At 47.7% G+C, this 20,113-nt stretch overlaps 1 protein-coding gene and 1 long non-coding RNA gene across 2 annotated transcripts; both read left to right on the top strand.

Moving 5' to 3' along the window:
• The first annotated feature begins 629 nt into the window (after positions 1-629).
• On the top strand, positions 630-7,104 carry LOC150054433 (uncharacterized). Its single transcript, XR_016537868.1, has 3 exons — positions 630-669; positions 1,166-1,202; positions 7,054-7,104. It is a non-coding gene; the product is annotated as an uncharacterized LOC150054433 (long non-coding RNA).
• Positions 7,105-7,191: 87 nt separating this feature from the next.
• Znf239 (zinc finger protein 239) lies at positions 7,192-9,523 on the top strand. Its single transcript, XM_090346780.1, has one exon. The coding sequence runs from the start codon at positions 7,647-7,649 to the stop codon at positions 8,796-8,798; it is 1,152 nt and encodes a 383-aa protein (XP_090202906.1). The 5' UTR covers positions 7,192-7,646; the 3' UTR covers positions 8,799-9,523.
• Positions 9,524-20,113: the final 10,590 nt, after the last annotated feature.

Below are 20,113 nucleotides of genomic sequence, written 5' to 3'. Positions count from 1 at the left end.
TGGGATTACAGGCCTGAGCCACCAATGCCCGGCCTCTGAATATTTTTAAAGGTAAAATACTTGCGGGGGTTGGGGATTTAGTTCAGTGAAATACACTTGCCTGGCAAGTGCAAGGCCCTTCAGTCCTCTGCTCTGGGGGTGGGGGTGGAGATTATGGTATTTACGACCCATTCCCCCCCAGTGACACTTTAATTTAAAAAAAAAAATTCATCCCTAGCGGGCGCAGTGACACACATCTACTCCGGAGGCTGAGATTGCGGATCAAGGTTCCAAGCCAGCCTGGGCACAAAAGGACCTGAGACTCATCTCCAGTTAACCTCGAGGAAACCGGAAGTGGCCTGTGGCTGCAGAGGTAGGGCGGCAGTCTTGAGCTGAAGAGCTGAGGCCCAGAGTTCAAGCCCCATGACCCCCCCGCACACATACAAAAAACACATCCCCATGGTGTATTTCTTTCGTGTTTAAGCATAACGTGAACGAACTCTATTCACTCTTCTCTAGCCAGTGTTCAGACTAAAGGCGCACAAACGGACCCCGCCCGCCCCGCCCTCCGCCGCCGGAAGTGGCGCGTCTGGCGCACCGCAGCCTGCTGGGACATGTAGTTCAGGCCTGGCGGAGGCCGCTGGTCTGTGCGGGATCCCGGCGTCTATTCCGGAGGCCTCCACGTGGGAGGTGAGGTGGGCGGGGCGGCCTTCGCCGCGGCCCGGGTCGCCAGCAGGTGTACCGAGACCCTGGACACCAGGGCGGAGCTGTCGCGCCCTGCCAGCTGCGTGGGTCCGGGCGCCTTGTCCCCGCGCAGCGCGACAAGCTGCACGCAGGCCCCCCCACCCCCCCTACGGCCCCACAGGCCAAGGTTCCGGGCGCCCCGCTGTCGCCAGGCCCGACCGAACAACAGGCCCTGATCCCCGGCTTTCGGTGGCAGTGTGCTCCCTGACCCCGAGGGGGAGCGAAGCCCGGCCCCCCAGACACGAAAGCGGGGTCCCGGGAGGGGCCATGGGGCGGCTCTGAGGTCGGGGGCCGGAGGGATGCAGCCGCTGCGGGTCGAGGCGCCCCACTGGCGGGGGAGGGGCGCCTCGCAGGAGCAGGGCCGAGGTCTTGCTGGACTGCAGCCCATGGCACCTGTGGGCGTCATTTTCATGGCTTCTTTGTGTCTGCTCCGCCTTTCCAGGAATCTGCCCTTCCCAGAGGATGCGGCCACCATCCAGGTGAGTTGGGGTTTCCTTCCCCTACATCAGTCAGACACGGCCCTCCGTTCTGGGACAGGACCAGACGTCAACATTAATGGCTTTCCTGGGGGTTGTTTTTATCTTGGTTCATCACGCTGCACTGTGAGACAGCGCGGGTATGGCTCACCAGCCGTGAGATGCTGTGTAACTTGCTCGTGCCTGTAATGCAGGTACTTATGAGGCTGAGATGGGAGCATCATGGTTGGAAGCCAGGAAAGTGCTTGACAGAGAGTCTCAGCTCCAATTCACCACTGAGCTGGAAGGGAAGCTGTGGCTCAAGTCAGAGTGTTAGCCTTCCGTGGAAAAGGGACAGCACTGGGGCCTTGAGTTCAAACCACAGTAGTGGCACAAAATTTATTAAACTAAATCCAGCTTTGTATTTCATTTGAATAGTAACTTGCTGGTTTAGTTCTTTTTTTTTTTTTTTTTTTTTTTGCCAGTCCTGGGCTTGAGCTCAGGGCCTGAGCACTGTCCTTGGACTTTCTCAAGGCTAGAGCTCTACTGCTTGAGCCTCAGCACCATTTTAGGCTTTTCTTTTTCTATGTATGTGGTACCGAGGAATCGAACCCAGGTCTTCATGCATGCTAGGCAAGCACTCTACCACTAGGCCAAACTCCCGGCCTGGTTTAGTTCTTGTTGGGCTTTTTTGCTGTTTTATTTTTGTTATTATATAGATGATGTGCAGAGGGGTTATAGTTACATAAGTTGGATAAAGAATATATTTCCAGTCCTTGGGCTTGAACTCTGGGCCTGGGCTCTATCCTTGACCTTCTTTAGCTCTAGGCCAGTGCTCTAACTCCTAGCAGCACTTCCAATTTTTTTGAGTAGTTTATTGGAGATAAGATTATGGTCCTCAGATCTCAGCCTCCTAAGTAACTAGGATTACAGGCATGAGCCACCAGTACCCAACTCAAGAGTATATTTCTTTTTGGCCAGTGTCACCCCTTCCCTCACTTTCTTCTACTTCTTCCCTCCCATCCCTGCTAATAAGTTGATTATATAATTTTTTTGTGTGGGTCATGGGGCTTGAATGCCAGGGCACTGTCCCTGAGCTATGCAGCTCAAGGCTACTGCCCTACCCTTGAGCCAAGCCCCACTTCCCTGTTTTCTAGAGGTTAATTGGAGATAAGAGTCTCAGGTCCTTTTGTTTCCAGGCTGACTTTGAATGTTGATCCTCAGATCTCAGCTTCCTGAGTAGCTAGGATTACAGGCTGAGCCATCACTCTGGCTAAGTTGATTAGATTCGTTTCAATATAGTGTCCAGTAAGTCCCGCTGCTGCTTTTGTTTATCCTCTGTCCCTCCATTTCTGTGCCCCCCCTCCTTTACCTTCCCAAAGACAAATAAATGGACAAACAAGACAAAGAAGAAAAAAATAATTGCTGTTATTTTGAGATGGGATCTCAAAAATAGGCTGGCCTCAAATTTGTGTTCCTCCTTCCTCAGATTCCCAAGTGCTAGGATTACAAATGTATGGTGTTACAATATAGTATTGAGATTTGACATTTTATTTTCCTTGTATTTATTATTATTGCTACATTGGATTCTGAATTTGGGGTGTTATACTTGCTTGGGCACAAGCTCTGCCCCTCTCTAGCTCTTTTTATATATATTTTTTGTTCACATAGGATCCTTTTTTAGCCAAGGCTAGCCTAGACCAAAATACCTCCCACAAGCCTGGGACAGTCGTGAACCACATGCTGGGCTAATGTTAATATTTCCTATTGACTCTTTCAGTTCATAGAGGAGGATATCACCCCCCACCCAAGTCCTGGTGCTTGAACTCAGGGCCTGAGCATTGTCCTTTGGGCTTTTTCCTCAAGGATAGCACTCTGCTACTTGAGCCACACCACCATTTCTGACTTTTTCTATGTATGTGGTACTGAGGAATCAAATAGGGTCTTTGTGCATGCTAGGCAAGCACTCTACCACTAGGCCAAACTCCCTGCCCCAGGATATCACTTTTTAAATATCTTACCTGCCCCAGTATGTCCATTCTCCCAAGTGTATCAGAATTTCAATGTTCGATTCTTACATTCCTTTGACTATAATTATACTTCCCTGTAGCATCAAGTAATACACTATGGTTATAGTTCCTCATTCTTGCTCCATAGTATGTGTATATATATACATATGTATTATCTATAGCATATGTATATATTATATACATATATGTGTGTATAAATGTATACGTGTATATGTACATATACATTATATGTATATACATATACATAAATATACATATTATGTGTATATATTGTATAATTATATACATTATATGTATATAATATATGTAGTATATATAGCATGTATATATAATATATACATATATTTTTTGTTTTGTTTTTTGTCAGTCATGGAATTTGAACTTTTAGCCTGGGCTTTGTCCCTGAGCTCTTCAGCTCAAGGTTACCACCCTACCCCTTGAGCCACAGTGCCACTTCCAGTTTTCTGGTGGTTAACTGGAGATAAGAGTCTCATGGACTTTCCTTCCTGGGCTGGCTTTGAACCATAATCCTCAGATCTCAGCTTCTTGAGGAGCTAGGTGCCCGGTTTTCTATAGTTAATATTTACTTTTAAAAAATTAATAAGCCAGGTATCTGGCCTCATAGTAGAGTACTTGCCTAGCACGCACAAAGACCAGGGCTCGATTCCTCAGTACCACATACATGGAAAAAGCCGGAAATGGTGCTGTGGCTCAAGTGATATAGCACTAGCCTTAGGAAAGCCCAAGGACAGTGCCCAGGCTCTGAGTTCAAACCTAAGACTGCCCCCCACCCAAAAAAAATCATTTCTTAGAAAACTCAAGATTCAGTGTGCAGTGTCTATAAAAGCAGAATGAAAGAGAGGTGTGGCTCGGTGGGGGTAGAGTACAGACACTCAATGACCCAAAGTGTCAGGTACTGAGTACGAATTCCAGTCTTACACAAAAAAGAAAAGAAAGAAAGAAAAAAAAAAACTGTTTCACCAAATGACCCATAGCCAAAGCACAAACTGGTAAACCTTAGGACCTCATGAAAAATAAAACAGAGCTAGTGGCCACTGGCTCTCAACTAATCCTAGCTACTGAGGAAACAGGTATGAGGACTAAGGTTTGAAGTGAGCTTACACCTAGGCAGAAGAAAGTCTGAGATTCTTTTTTTCTTTTTTTTTTGCCAGTCCTAGGGCTTAAATACACTTTGCTCAAGGCTCTACCACTTGAACCACAGCACCACTTCCAGCTTTTTTCTGTGTATGAAATTGAACCCAGGGCTTCATGCATATTAGGTGAGCACTCTACCACTAGGCCATGCTCCCAGCCCAGAAACATCTTTTTGTGTGTTACTTCTTCAATCATATCTTTTTTTTTGGGGGGGGGGGGCGGTGTCTTGGGGCTTGAACTCTGCCTGGGCACTGTCCCTGAGCGCTTCTGATCAAGACTACCACCCTACCTTTGAGCCAATCCCCATTTATCACTTTTGAGTTTAACTGGAGATATGAGTTTCAGGTCCTTTTGTACCTGGGCTGGCTTTGAACCTTGATCCTCAGATCTCAGCCTCCTGAGCAGCTAGGATTACAGGTGTGAGCCACGATGCCCCACATCCAGCTCCTGGATCATTTTCTGTCACTTCATCCTATCTTTAATACTCTCATTCCCAGGAGATGAGTATTTATTTTGCGTGTTGGGGGGGGTACTTGGGATTGAATTTGGTGCCTCATGCTTACAGAGCAGGCATTCTACCTCTTAAGCCACATCCCTAGCCAAGTTTTTCTGTTATTCCTAAGCCACACCCCAGCCATGCTTTTTTGTTATTCCATATGAATCTCTCAGTCTTCACCTTAACATTTTCATTTTGCTATACAGCCAAGCTAGATCAGGCCTTGGAATAAGATGGCCTGACACTTTGCTGTATGGCAAGTTTTGTTTTCATATAGGTACTAGGGCTTGAACTCAGAACCTGGGTGCTGTTCTTGAGATATATACATACATACTATATATTTATATATAGTATATAGAGAGAGCATGCACATTATATGATAGTACATGTAGTATTATATAATACAGATTTATATACATAAGTATATATAAATAAAATAAGCTTGACACTGGTGGCTCACACCTATAATCCTAGCTACTTAGAATGCTGAGATCTGGCTGTGTTGGTGGCTCACGCCTGTAATCCTAGCTCCTCAGATGGCTGAGATCTAAGGATCATGGTTCAAAGCCAGCCTGAGCACAAAAGAACCTGAGACTATTATCTCCAGTTAACCTCTAGAAAAACTGTGACTCAGGGGTAGGGCAGTAGCCTTGAGTTTAAGAGCTCAGGGACAGTGCCCAGGCCAAGTTTAAGCCCCATGACCCACCCAAAAAAAAAAAGAATGCTGAGATCTGCGGATACAAGTTTGAAACCAGCCTAGACAGCAAAATCTGTGAGACTCATCTTCACTTAATCACCAAAAAGCCAGAAGTGGATCTGTGGCTCAAGTAGTAGAGTACCAGCCTTGAATGAAAATGCCCAGACCCTGAGTTTAATCCCTTCACCTGTACACACACACACACACACACACACACACACACACACACACCAGTTATGAAACAGTAGGTGTGAGGAGAATAGCTCAGAGCAGGATGCTTGTCTAGCATGTTCAGGATCCTGGGTATGTCCACCCACACACCAACAGTGTGTAAGGAACCTTTATTCCCTTTTTCCCCAACATCCTCGCCAGCATTTGTTGTTCTCTTGATAATTGACATCAAGGTGAAATACAATCTTATTTTGATGTGCATTTCCTTACATCTAAAGATGCTCAACATTTCATGTATGTATGAGTCATTTGTATTTCTTCTTCTAAGAACTGTTCATTTGGCCATCTTTTGAGTTATTTTGCTGTTTAAATGTCTTGAGCTCTCTGCATATTCTGAATATGAATCCTTTATTTGTTCACTATCTGGCAAAGATTTTCATACTCTCTGTGGGTTGTCTTTTGTTTCCTTGTAAAGTATGTTTGATTTGATGCAATCCTAATTGTCAATTTTTTTTTTTTTTTGGCCAGTGCTTAGGGCCTTGGCACTGTACCTTAACTTTTTCAGTTTAAGGCTGACACACTAACCCTTGAGCCTCACCTCCATTTCTGGCTTTTCTGCTGATGAATTGGAGGTCAGAGTCTCCCAGGCTTTCCTGCCCTAGTTGCCTCTGAACTGTGATCACCAAACCTCAGCCTCCTGAGTAACAAGGGTTACAGGAATGAGCCACTGTTAATTCTTGTTCTTTTTGGGGGGGCAATTGTAGAACCATGCAGAAAATAATTACTATGCCTATAACTTCCAAAGTTTTCCCTGTACTATCAACCTATTTTGTCCTACTTTTTTTTATTCAGAAATCTTTTCAAGCTGGTAACCAGTGGCTCATGCCTGTAATCCTAGCTAGTCAGAAAGCTGTGATCTGAGTTCTCAGTCAGCCAAGGCAGAAAAGTCCATGAGATTCCTATCTCCAGTTAACCACCAAAAAGCTAGAAGTGATGATGTGGCTCAAATGGTAGAGCAGCCTTGAGCAGACAGCTAAAGAACAGCACTCAGGTCCCAAGTTCAAGTCTCAGTAGTGGCACGCATGCATGTGTGTGTGCGCGCGTGCGCGCACACACACACGCACGCACACACACACACACACACCAAAAAAAAAGAAAAGCTGAATACAGGTCTCCCTTCTCCTGACATTGTTAAAGGAGATGACTCCTAGGACAAGCCAAAGGCTGTCCTAGTTAACAAGTGTTTGTGCCTTAGGCACTCCTGTTCTGAAATCTTAAAATCTACCCTTTCTTTTTTTAAAATCTTACCACTGAATCCTTTCCTAGGAGAGCTGAATGGAAATTCTATGGAGATTCTTAAAGAGAAAGAACATAAGCACTCCATATATGAGCTTTCCTACTATTTAATTTTGGAAGAAACCACAGCCACTCCATACCTGGACACCAGGATTACATTATGACTCTTCAAGGGACAACTGAACTGGAATCCTGAACGAGGTCTTCAACGTAAGTGGAGAAAAGCCAGGTGCCAGCATCTCTACCTGGAATTCCAGAAACTCAGGAGGCTGTGATCTGACAATCATAATTTGAAGCCAAAAAAGGGAAGTCTGTGAAACTCTGATTTCCAGTTAACCAGCAAAAAGTTGAAAGTAAAGCTGTGGTTCAAGTGGTAGAGCACTAACTTAGAGAAGGAAAAAAAAAAAAAGCTCAGGGACAGCGTCCAGGCCCTAAGAAGCCCCAGAACTTTTGTGTGTGTGTTTGTGTATGTGTGTGTGTGTGTGTATGTATATATTTTTTTTTAAAGTGGAGAAAAGAAATCTATCATATTTTCAGAAACAATGTGGTAGCTCTTCAAAGTGATTTCATAAATATTGAAAGTGAAAAAAAATATTTTTTTTCTTTGAAAAGTCTAAATCCAAATGGCCATACGAGACTCCTCTGTGTCATTCTGTAGGAATAAGTCTCAGGAGACTAAAGGTCTCTTTGTAAATGAAGAGAGCATTGAGGGGAAACTGTTAGTAAGAGAGAGTCCTCAGGAGGCCCATTCTTCTGACAGCCCTCAATTTCACCCTGCATCTGACGTCACAGAGGTGGGGGCGCCATTGCTCCATGGTGAGGCACCTTGCCAGAATGGCCAGTTCAAAGGATCTCTGGATAGCATTGACCGTAATTGTAAAGATATTTGTAAACCGAAACCTCAGTCGGTCAGTCGCAGTCATCAGAGCGCTCACAGAGATGGGACATCCTGTAGCCACGAGCACTGTGAGGACAGACTTCATTCCCATGAGACTGTCCACACTGCAGAGAAACTTTGTAAATGGGATCGGGGTAAGAAACCCTTCCATCAGAACTCAGAGCTACCACATCATCAAAGGGACCACAAAGAAGAAAAACCCTACAGGTGTGAGCAGTGCGGGAAAGGCTTTACCCGGAGCTCCAGCCTGCTCATCCACCGCACTGTCCACACAGACGAGAAACCCTACAAGTGTGACAAGTGTGGGAAAGGCTTCACCCGGAGCTCCAGCCTGCTCATCCACCACGCCGTCCACACAGGAGAGAAACCTTACAAGTGTGACAAGTGTGGAAAAGGCTTCAGCCAGAGCTCCAAACTGCACATCCACCAGCGAGTGCACACAGGGGAGAAGCCCTACGCCTGCGGGGAGTGTGGCATGAGCTTCAGTCAGCGCTCCAACCTGCACATCCACCAGCGGGTACACACGGGAGAGAGGCCCTACAAGTGTGGGGAGTGTGGGAAGGGCTTCAGCCAAAGTTCGAACCTGCACATTCACCGGTGCATCCACACGGGAGAGAAACCGTACCAGTGCTACGAGTGTGGGAAGGGCTTCAGCCAGAGCTCGGACCTTCGCATTCACCTGCGTGTGCACACTGGGGAGAAGCCCTACCACTGTGGCCGGTGTGGAAAGGGTTTCAGCCAGAGCTCCAAGCTCCTCATCCACCAGCGGGTGCACACGGGGGAGAAGCCCTACGAGTGTGGGCAGTGTGGGAAGGGCTTCAGCCAGAGCTCCAACCTCCACATCCACCAGCGGGTACACAGCAAGGACCCTCGCTGAGGGGCGTGTGCTTTCAGCCCTTCAGAACACTATTTTGAAGCCGGGCACTGGTGGTTCATGCTTGTCATCTTAGCTACTCAGGAGACTGAGATCTGAAGATTTCAGTTCGAAAACAGCCTATGCATGAAAGTCTGGGAGACTCTTATCTCTGTTAAACTACCATAAAAGCAAGCAATGAAAGTGATAGAGCACGAGCCTTCAGCAAAGGCCCTGAGTTCAAGCCCCAGAATCAACCCCCCTCAAAAAAATATATACACATATGTGTATGTGTGTATGTATGTATGTACATACACACATTAACAGCTGAGAAGATAGGAGGTAGCCCAGTGTCAGAGTGCCTGCCTAATCATGCACAATGCCTTAGTGGGCCAGGAGTTTGGCCTAGTGGTAGAGTGCTTGCCTAGTATGCACAAAGACCCAGGTTCAATTCCTTAGTACCACATACCTAAAAAACTGGAAGTGGTGCTGTGGCTCAAGTGGTAGAGCTCTAGCCTTGAGAGAAAGTCCAAGGACAGTGCTCAGGCCCTGAGTTCAAGCCCCCGACTAAAACAACAACTGAGAAGCACAAGGTCTTAGCATGCTGGGGATTGAACTCCAGGACTAGGCACTATGCCTGAGGTTGTTTCTTCCTCCCCCAATCCCCAGTCCTGAGGCTTGAACTCAGGGCCTCGGCTCTGTCCTTGAACCTCTGTGCTCAAGGCTAGCACTTCCACCTTTTTCTGTCTATAAGGGTTTCATGCATGCTAGGCAAGTACTCATTGCCAGCCACATTCCCTGCCTGCCTAAGTCTTTTTAACTCAAGGCCAGCACTCTACCACTTAAGCCACAGCTCCACTTCTGGCTTTTTGGTGACAAATTGTAGATACAAGTCTCACAGACTTTTCTGCCCGGACTGGCTTCAAACCATGATCTTCAGATCTCAGCCTCCTGAGAAGCTAGGAGCATGAGCCACTGATACCCGGTTAATATTTTTTAACCTAACTCTGCAAAAGAGATAGACAGTAAGGGCTACAGAGATAGGTTCCCTCAGTGAAATATCACATAAAGTATTTGACTACCAAGCACTTTGTTATGCTATACAATGAATGGATTGTTCTAGATTTTCAGTGGGTATAGTGAAAACATCTGTTCACTATAACTCAGCCAGTGTTATTAGAAATGCACTTGCTACCCAGCATTTTAATTGAAAGAACTTTGCATTTGTCGAAGCAGGACATGTTCCTTTTTATCCACATTCCCTTGAGAAATTACAACCTTTGTTTCTCTTCAATTAATGTGCCTTGATTCTTCATATTTTCTTATCTTTTGTTTTAGTTTTAAGACCTAGAATCAAACTTGGTATACCTATCGCTTTCACTCATGGCTCTACCAACTGAGCCATGCCTCCAACTCCATCTCCATATTTTCTGGATTTCCTGAGGATCCTTTAAACTATGTTCCTGGGCTAGGGATGTAACTTAGTGGTTGAGTGCACACCTGATACACATGAAGCCCCAGGTCCAATCCCTCAGTACCACATACACATAAAAAGTCAGAAGTGAACTGAGCACGGTGTGAACCTGTAATCCTAGCTACTCTGGAGGCTGAGAGCTGAGGATCGAAGTTCAAAGCCAGCCTGTTCACTAAAGACTGTGAGATTCTTATCTCCAATTAATCTCTAGAAAGAGGGAAGTGGGGCTGTCTCCAGGGGTAGAATGCTAGCCTTGAGCAAAAGAAGCTAAGGGACGGTGCCTAGGCCCTGAGTTCAAGCCCCAGGACTGGCAAAAACAAAACAAACTGTGGTTGCATACTCTAGCCATATGAGGCTGAAGCTAGTTGGAGAGTGGGCCTGGGAATCTTGGGCATTCAGTGCAAAAATGTGCATAAGCCAGCACTTATAGCTCATGCCTAGCTAGTAATCCTAGCTACTCGGGAGGCTGAGGATGTAGGATTGAAGTTCAATGCCCGCTGAGCAGGAAAGTATCCAAAACTCTTAGATTCACCACCAAAAAACTAGAAATGGAGCTGTGGCTCAAGTGACAAAGCGCTACCCTTAAGGTCAGGGAAAACACCCAGGCCCTGAGTTCAAGTCCCAGGACCTGCACATATACAAAAAAAAAGACATCAATCTGTGGCCATACACAGTAGAGAAGAGTTACTTGTGAAGTACATCTATGTATATAACTACTTATCTCCTGATCGGTGCTAGTTTACTGGTACTGCATGGTAAAAGCAAGGAGGGGCCAAGCTGTTTCCAGAATAAAGGCAGCACAGTTAATGTCCACAGATAAGACCCAATCACAGTGCTTTCAAGGGAACCTGACAGAGAATTTTAAACGGAATGAATAATGAATTGTATATAGCTAAAGCGCAGCTTATAGGAAAAACTGGCAGTATTAAATGTCTATCTTACACAAGATTTCAAATTGTTCTAAGTGACCAGCTTGAACTAGAAAAGGTATTTACTACAAACAGAGAAGGAAATGAGAGCTAAAAGTCCAGTGGAAAGCTGGGTGCTGGTGGTTTGTGCCTGTAGTTCTAATGAGATGTGAAGATGTTGGTTCAAAGCAGGAAAGTCCACGAGACTTGAAAATCTTATCTGCAGTTAAGCTCCTAAAAGCTGGAGGTGAAATTGGTGGCTCAAGTGGTAGAGCTATAACCTTGAGGTTAAAAAAAAAAATAGTGACCAGGTCCTGAGTCTAAGCCCTAGGACACGGACAACAACAAAAACATACAAGGGAGAATGAATGGGCCAATAGCTTTGGATATGTGAAGCCAGGAAGAAAACTCCAGCATCTTGAAACAAATATGAGAAAAACATTAACACTTTATCAGTGTTAAAACTGTGGAAGGGTCAGGTGCTGGTGGCTCACGCCTGTAATCCTAGCTATTCAAGAGGCAGAGATCTGAGGATCATGGTTCAAAGCCAGCCCAGGCATAGAAGTCAGTGAGACTTTTACCTCCAATTAACCACCAGAAAACCAGGTTCAAGTGGTAGAGCACTAGCCTTGAACTGAAGAGCTCAGGGACAGCTCCCAGGCCCAGAGTTCAAACCCCACAACTACTTAAAAAAAAAAAAAAAGAAAAGAAAAAACCCTGCGGAGGGGTAGAAGCAGGAGTTTAGAAATATTGTAGCTCGCTTAAAAGCACATAGAGCCAGGTGCTGGTGGCTTACGTCTGTGATCCTAGCTGCCTGTAATCCCAGGTACTCCGGAGGCTAAGATCTGAGCATCAGGGTTCAAATCCAGCCCGGTCCCACAAAAGTCCATGAGACTCGTCTCCAATCAACTGCCAGAAAACCAGAAGTGGTACTGGGGCTTAAGTGGTAGAGTGCTGAAGAGCTCAGGAACAGTGCCCAGGCCCAGAGTTCAGGCCCCACAACTACCACCAACAAAAAAGTCTCACAGACTTTCCTGCTAAGGCTGGCTTTGAATGGCAATCCTCAGAGATTATCTTCCCGAGTGTCTAGGATTATGGGTGTGAGCCACGAGTGCTGGTTTCCCCAGACCACATTTTTCACCATAAATATCCCCAAACCTAGGGCTCTCCTGGACCTGTCATCTGATGTGTCCACCCACTTCTGGTTGTGTACTGCCTTGGTGTGGCTTACTAATGAACTTTCTTTGTCTCTACCTCAGTGTATCATTGCAAATTTTTTGTGACAATATCATATATTCTGTATCTAGCTGGGCACTAGTGGCTCACGCCTATAATCTTACCGACTCAGGAGGCTGAGATCTAAAGCTCAAGGTTTGAAGCCAACCTGGGTAGAAAACTCCATGAGACTTTGACCTCCAATAAACTACTCAGTGGTAGAACCCCTGCCATGAGCAAAACAAGCTCAGAGACTGCACCCAGGCCCTGAGTTCAAGCTCCTGGACTGGTAAATAAAAATACTTACCTTAGGAACCAGGCAGAACCCTCTTCCCTAGGAACTTTACTGGCTCCACTGGAAAGGGCAGAAAACATCAAAGGAACTTCAAAGACTCTCAGAAGGGCAAGAACAGGTGTACAAAGGCACACAGTAGGACTAGGACTTGAACTTGGGGCCTAATACTGTCTGTTAGCTTTTTCATTCAAGGTTGGCACTATATCACTTCAGCCACACCTGACTTTTTGCTGGTTGGGAATAAAAGTCTCAGACTTTCTTGCCTAGGCTAGATTTGAATCAAAATGATCAAATCTCGGCATCTTGAGTAGCTAGGATTACAGGCGTAAATCAGTGTACCCAGGTCAAACTAAGGTTTATGATAGTGGAAGTAAGCAGTCTGGGCTAAATGTAAGGAATGAGTAACAGCCCGCTATCTCACAGGCAGAAAAACCCTGTATGATTTCAGAGGCTCTCCTGAGGGCCTCACATTGCAGAAGAGGGGCAACAGCCCCTACACAAAGACATACTTCATATACCTCATGTCTCCTTAGAACTTGAAATCTAAACACACAGGTGTAGCCTCTTCTGCAGTGATGAAGGAAATGTTACTAGGGAGAGATCTGATGTTTATGCTCTAAAGTACAAGTAGACCTGGACCTTACATAAAATAGACTATCGGTGCAGTTGGGAATCATCCAAACAGTCCTCCACGCCAAGGGAGGGTGGAGCTAAAGATCACCACCATTGGCCAGGGGTTAGGTCAGATTAAACCTGTGGTTTCACAGTTCTGCCATCTCTAGGTTGAGTGTAGCTTATGTGCCTGTCACAACCAGAGCTATTTCGTTCTTTTTAAAGAAACCAGGATGTGGTGGTGGCCCACACCTGTAATCCTAGCTGCTTGAAGGGTGAGATCGAAGGACCAGAGTTTGAAGCCAGCTGGGGCAGAAAAATCCCTGAGACTATCTTCAATTAACCACCAAAAAGCTGGAAAAGGGGTGTGGCTCAAGGGATAGCCAGCCCTGATGGGCCGGGAGCGTGTTCTAGTGGTAGAGTGCTTGCCTAGCATGCACCGAGACTGAAAAGGCCCACAGTGGTGCTGTGGCTGAGGAGGTAGAGCGCTGACCCTGAGGGAGCCCGATGGCGGTGCTCAGACCCTGAGTGCAAACCCCCCGGGCTGGCACAGAAGGAAGGGGGGAGGAGAACAGAGCAAAAGGAAGCCAGCCCTGAATGGAAGAGGCCAAGGGCCCCTCCCATCCCTGGAGCCAGGGGATCTGGGCCTTGGGGAATAAAAATCGCATCCGTTGCACCTTCCACTGGGGAACTGCTCTTGGAGCTCCCAGTGCTCAGAGTAGGGTGATAAATGAATCGACCTTCAGAGCCCTAAAGAGACACCACCGGGCGCCAGTGGCTCAGGAGGCTCTCGGTTCAAGGCCAGCCCGGGCAGCGCTCACAGCACGGTGTCCAGGCCAGCACCGGGGGCAGCCGGGAGGGAGCGCGAGTGCGCGCGGCGGCCACCAGGCGGCGCGCGTGCTCCGCCCCGGGGAGGAAGACCGGGAGACCCCGCCCCTGCCTAGCGCCCGGTCCGGAGCCGCCCGCCGCACTGGGTCTCGGCATGAAGTTCTGCGTGCTGGTTGCCCTTTGACCCGGAGTAGGACCCGACTTTTCCCAGACCGAAGCTGTGCAAGCGCAACCCCCGCATTTCGAAAAACCGACTGCGAACCCGAGTGGCGCATGCGCAAGAGCGCGAGCTCCTAGAAGTGGGGGTGGAGGAAGACTTGGGACCAGAGCTGCGCACGCGCAAGAACAAGACGTCTAGGCGGGGACCTGGTGAGCTGGGCGGTGGTGCAGGTTCTGCCCTAGCTGGACAGGGCTGCTTAAATCAGAGATTTGGGGGAGAGGGGAGAACAAGTTGGAAGGACAACCCAGGAATTCACTACCCGCAGCAAAGTCTTGACGGTAGCAATGACAGTAAAATGTGCTAAAAAATAAATAAATAAATAACGGGACTTCACAAACCTCCTTACAACACAGAAAAGCTGACGAGCCGGGCGCTGGTGGCTCACAACTGTAATCCCAGCTGCCCAGAGGCTGAGATCTGAAGAGCTGTGGTTCGAAGCCAGCCTGGGCAGGAAAGTCCCCGAGACCCACCCACAATGAATCACCAAAACAGGCTGAAGTGGTAGACCACAGCCTCGTGCAAAAAAGAACTCAACAGTGCCCAGGCCCCGAGTTCAAAACATAAAAATGTAAATATATATATATAGAGAGAGAAATACGTATCAGATACATATACATCATATACACACACGTGTGTGTGTGTGTGTGTACACGCGTGCACACACACTAAACTGTAGAGTGCAGAAGGCCCAGACGCTGGGAATTAAGGTGGTAGAGGTAGCAGGGTCAGGACTATGTTAAGCCCAGGTTTCCATTGCAGCAGCTGGGCTGGATATACTGAGAGCAATGCAGACAAATGTTCTGCAATGCTTGAGCATGATGAAGAAAGTTTATAAGGATCATACATTTTAGCCCTGTGCTAGGGGCTCTCACATATACTCCTAGCTACTCCAGAGACTAAGATCTGAGGATGGTGGTTCAAAGCCATCCCATGAAGAAAACTCTGGGAGACCAAGTATGTGGCCAGGGGTAGAGTACTTGCCTAGCATGCACAAAACCGTGGGTTTGACTCCTCAGTACTACATACACAGAAAAAGGCAGAAGTGGTGCTGTGGCTCAAATGGTAGTATACTAGTCTTAAGAAAGCTCAAGGACAGTGCCCAGGCCCTGAGTTCAAGCCCCAGGATTGGCAAAAAAAAAAAATAATAACAAAAAGCCAGAAGAGAGCCATGCCTCAAGCAGCAGAGCACTAGCCTTAAATGAAAAAGCTAAGGAATGGTACCCAGGTCTGGAGTTCAAGCCCCAGTACCAGCAGGAGAAAAAAATAGGAAGGACAGGATGGAAGGAAAGGGGGAAAGAAGGGAAAGGAGGGGGATTGGTTGCACAGATTAATCCTAGGTAGAGCAAACTGGATAAGGATACTTAAACTGAAGTCAAGTGTTAGACATAAAACAAGGCAAGTGGGCCAGCAGTTTGGCCTAGTGCTTGAAGTGCTTGCCTAGCATGCATGAAGCCCTGGATTCGATTCCTCAGTACCACATACACAGAAAAAGCTCTAAGTGGTGCTGTGGCTCAAGTGGTAGAGCTCTAGACTTGAGGACAGTGTATAAGGACAGTGCTCAGGCCCTGAGTTAAAGCCACAAGACTGGCCCAAAAAAAGCAAGCTAGATGAGGATAACTTATTCCTAATAAGTGTGATAGATAGCCAGAGCCAACTAATGTGGGAACAGAAGGGACAATCAGGACCCCAATTATTTAGAGGAAGCATAAGCTTCCTGGAGCCCAACAATGTATGACATTTTTAATCCGAAGAATGCCCTCTGTAACCTCTACTTCTCAGAAAGTCTCCATCTCCCATTTACTTCTATCAAGATGGCATTACTTAGATTTAGTATTATTTCACACTAGTCTGTCTCTCTCTTTCCCCAGGGTCTGGGTGCTATTCCTTGGCTATTTTGCTCAAGGCTAACACTCTATCACTTAAGCAGCAACTCCACTCTGGCTTTTTTTTTGGTGCTTAATTTGAGATAAGTGTCTCACACTGTCTTGCCAGGATTGGCTTAGAACTATGACCCTCAGCTCTTAGCCCCCCAAGCCTATCTAGAATTAGAGGCGGTTAAGGAAAAGGAATAGGCTGGATTCCATGGTCTACAGGTGAGGACTGTTTGCCAGGGAGAGCACAGACCTGAGGGTTTGGTGGTGGTGAGAGGAACAGGACATGGAGGTGAGCTTAGATCTTAAGGAAGCAGAAAATAAAAGAAAGGCTATTGTTTTCTGGGGACCAGAGTCTTGGGCCAGGACCAGAGTGAAAAGCTCCACCTAGGGGGTGGGGACCATTGTCTCTAGGGACCAAGGTTGGAAAGGCCTGCTTGCAGGCAAACAAGTGAGCACACATTCAGGGCTTTGCTTGACCCTGGGGAATAAGCTAATCCCCAAGCTGAGATTTGAGAGTTGCAGTTTGAAGCTAGGCGGGGCAGGAAAGTTCATGAGACTATCCTAAGTAGCAGGTTGCGATGAACAAAGGAAATGTAAATTGGAAATGGAACTACTTTTCCAAAGCCCTAAGATTCCATCCCCATGAATGTCACAGAATTTTGAGAGGATTTCTGAATACAACACTTGCTTAAGGATTGGTAAGCTTCATTCCAGAGTAAGGTGGGCCAACAGATCTTCAATTTATGTACCTATGCTAGTAAATCGTAGCCTAGAGGTCCAATATAACTCCTTAAAGAGCCTAAGGAATAGACCAGACGCTGGGCCGTCCTGGGGAGGGACCTAACTGCCCAAACACGCTTTAACTGGAAGCCAGGCATCCAGCCCAGGCTTGTAACCTACTCAAGAAGCTGAGATCTGAGGATCACAGTTAAAAGCCAGGCAGGTTAATTAAAAAAAAGGGGGGGGGGGGTCTAGAACATGGGCTGGGAGTGTGGCCTAGTGGTAAAGTGCTCGCCTAGCATGCAGGAAGACCCGGGTTCGATTCCTCGGTACCACACACATAGAGAAAAGCCGGAAGTGGTGCTGAGGCTCAAGGACAGTGCTCGGGCTCTGAGCTCAAGCCCGGGACTGGGGGGAGTGGGGGGTCTGGAACATCTCCAATTAGCCAGGACAAAGCGGGAAAAGCCGAGCTCCGGCAGTGGCTCACGCCTGTAACCCCTGCCACTCAGGAGGCTGAGATCCAAGGACGAAGGTTCTAAGCCAGCCTAGGAGGGAACGTGCAGCGGGCGCTACGGGACAGCAGCAGGCCTGAGTTCAGGTACAACACCGGCAAAACTAAGTCAAGACAACAACCCACTTCAGCTGTGTGCAAACCAGCCACACTGCCGGCAAGCGCTCGGCACAGCGCAATCCCGGGCCGGAAGCAGCAGCACTGCAGGGTTGTGGCTGCGGCGCAGCCTTCCAAAGCTCGCGAGATCCTTCCGGGCAGCCCTGACCCGAAGCCGGCGCCGAGGATTCTGGGTTTTGTAGTCCCGGCCGCTAGCCGAAGGGGGAGTGGATACACGGCAGGAAGGCCTGCCCCTGGGGATGCCGTGACTGCAGGGAGGGGGTGACTGTCACGGCTCACACACACCAAACCACATTTTTTTTTTTAGTGAAAGTCCTGGGGTTTGAACTCAGGGTCTGGGAGCTCCCTGGGCTTCTTTGGCGCCATTTGTGACTCTTCAGTGGTTAGGTGGAGATCAGATTCCCGCGGGCTGGCCTCCACCGGGATCTCCGGGCGCTCGGCCTCCTGCGGAGCCAGGGTCGGGGTGCGCCGCTGGCGCCCCGCTAGACGCTGGGGATTTGGGGATGGGGATGGGATGGAGTCCTGGGGCTTGAGTCCAGAGCCTCCGCACTGTCCCTGAGCGCTTGTGCTGCTCGAGATGCTGTGGCTCCAGTGATAAGAGAAACACCTCCACACCTAGGCCTTTTTTTCTTTTTTTGGCCAGTCCTGGGGCTTGAACTCCCGACCTGAGCCCTGTCCTTGGGCTTTCTCAAGTCTAGAGCTACACCACTTGAGCCACGACACCGAGGCTCAAGGCACTCTACCACCAGGCCAAACTCCCAGCCCTGAACTTTCTTTTCCCTGTGAACTGGAGATAAAACCCTGATTAACTTTACTGCCTAGATTGTCCTAAAGCTATGATCCCCTCAGGTTTCAGGTTCCTGAGTAGTTAAGGTTACAGGTGTGAGCCAGGAATTTTTTGGGGGGTGGGGTGGTCCTGGAACTTGAACTCAGGGCCTGGGCACTGTTGTTTAGCTTTCTCAAGGCTAGCACTCTATCACTGGAGCCACAGCACCACTTATGGCTTGCGTGTGACAGTGTGTGTGTGTGTGTTACCAAGGAATCACACCCAGGCTTTATGCATGCTAGGTGAGTACTCTGCCTCTAGGCCACAATCCAGGCCCTAGCCAGGAATATTTTTTAGTCAAATTATTAGCGTTGCTGGGCACCTATGGCTCACTCACTCCTGTAACCTAGCTTGCTTAGGAGGCTGAGATCTGAGGATCACAGCTCAAAGTCAGCCTGGGCACCAAAGTCCCTGAGTCTCATCTCCAATTAACCACCAGAAAACCAGACGTATCGCTGGGTCTCAAGTGGTAGAGCTCTAGCCTTGAGCTGAAGTGCTAAAGGACAGCGCCCAGGCCCAGAATTCAAGCTCCATGACCGATTTAAAAAAAAAAAATCCAGTGTTAGCAGGATATAAAAACAAAAGCTCAACAAAAGTTGAGGGAATGGAAAATGCTAGGCAGATAATTATCTCTTAAGAGGAATGCATGGGACGTCTCCTGTCCTCTTTTCCTAGACAGAATGAGGCTCAGGAACTCTTTGGCCACCTTTTGCCTCCCAATGTCTCTCCTCCCCAACTATGCAGGGGCTGGTGTACAGCCAGGAATGTGGAGTTAATGCAGCGGAGCCCCCAGGAAAACCTTTCTTCCCACACACCTAAACACATTTTACTTATTTCATTTGTGTGTGCTGATACGGGGGCTTGAACTCCAGGCCTGAGCACTGCGTAGTGTTTTCACTTAAGGGTATCACAGCTCATGAGGAACCACAGCTCCACTTTCAATTTTCTGGTGGGTAATTGGTGGCAAGAGTCTCAGGACTTTTCTGCTCAGGTTGGCTTGAACCTTGATCTTCAGATCTCAGCCTCCTGAGCAGTTAGAATGATAGGCTTGAGCCACCAGGGCCAGGCATCTAAGAGACTTATCTCCGAGTAACCATCAAATGCTGGAGGTGGAGCTATGCTAGGTCACTAGCCTTGACCCAAAAAGCTGAGACAGTGTCCAGGCCCTGAGTTCAAGCCTGATTATTACAGGCACAAGAGACAGAAAAATGTTTACAATTTCTTTTTTCTTTTTCGTCAGTTCTGGACTTGAACTCGGGGCCTGGACACTTGGGCACTGTCTTTGAGCTTTTTTTTTTTTTTTTTTTTTTGTATTCAAGGCTGGCGCTCTACCACTTAAGCCACAGTGCCACTTACAGCCTTTTCTGAGTGGTTTACCAGAGATAAGTCTCAAGGACTTACCTGCCCAGGGCTGGGCAAAAAATAAAAATAAACATGATCCTCAGACCATAGCCTCCTGAGTAACTAGGAGCTGCTGGCACCCAGCTACAATTTTCTTTTTTGGTCAGTCATGGGGCTTGAACTCTGGGCCTAAATGCTGTCCCTTAGCTTTTCAGCTTAAGGCTAGTGTTCTACCACTTGAACCACAGTGCCACTTGCAGTTTTCTGGTGATTAATTGGGGATAAGAGTCTCAGGGACGTTTGTGCCTAGGCTGGCTTTGACCTATGATCCTCAGATATCAGCTTCCTGTGTAGCTAGGGTTGCAGGCATGAGCTACCGGGCCCAGTTTACAATTTTC

This window comes from Megascapheus bottae, chromosome 15 (genome assembly GCF_031878675.1).
Source record: "Megascapheus bottae isolate mThoBot1 chromosome 15, mThoBot2.hap1, whole genome shotgun sequence".
NCBI classification, from domain to species: Eukaryota; Metazoa; Chordata; class Mammalia; order Rodentia; family Geomyidae; genus Megascapheus; species Megascapheus bottae.
This window is presented reverse-complemented; position numbering and strand designations above follow the sequence as displayed.

Coding starts and splice junctions, on each gene's coding strand:
- Znf239 (XM_090346780.1), top strand. CDS start 7,647: ATGGCCATACGAGACTCCTCTGTGTCATTCTGTAGGAATAAGTCTCAG.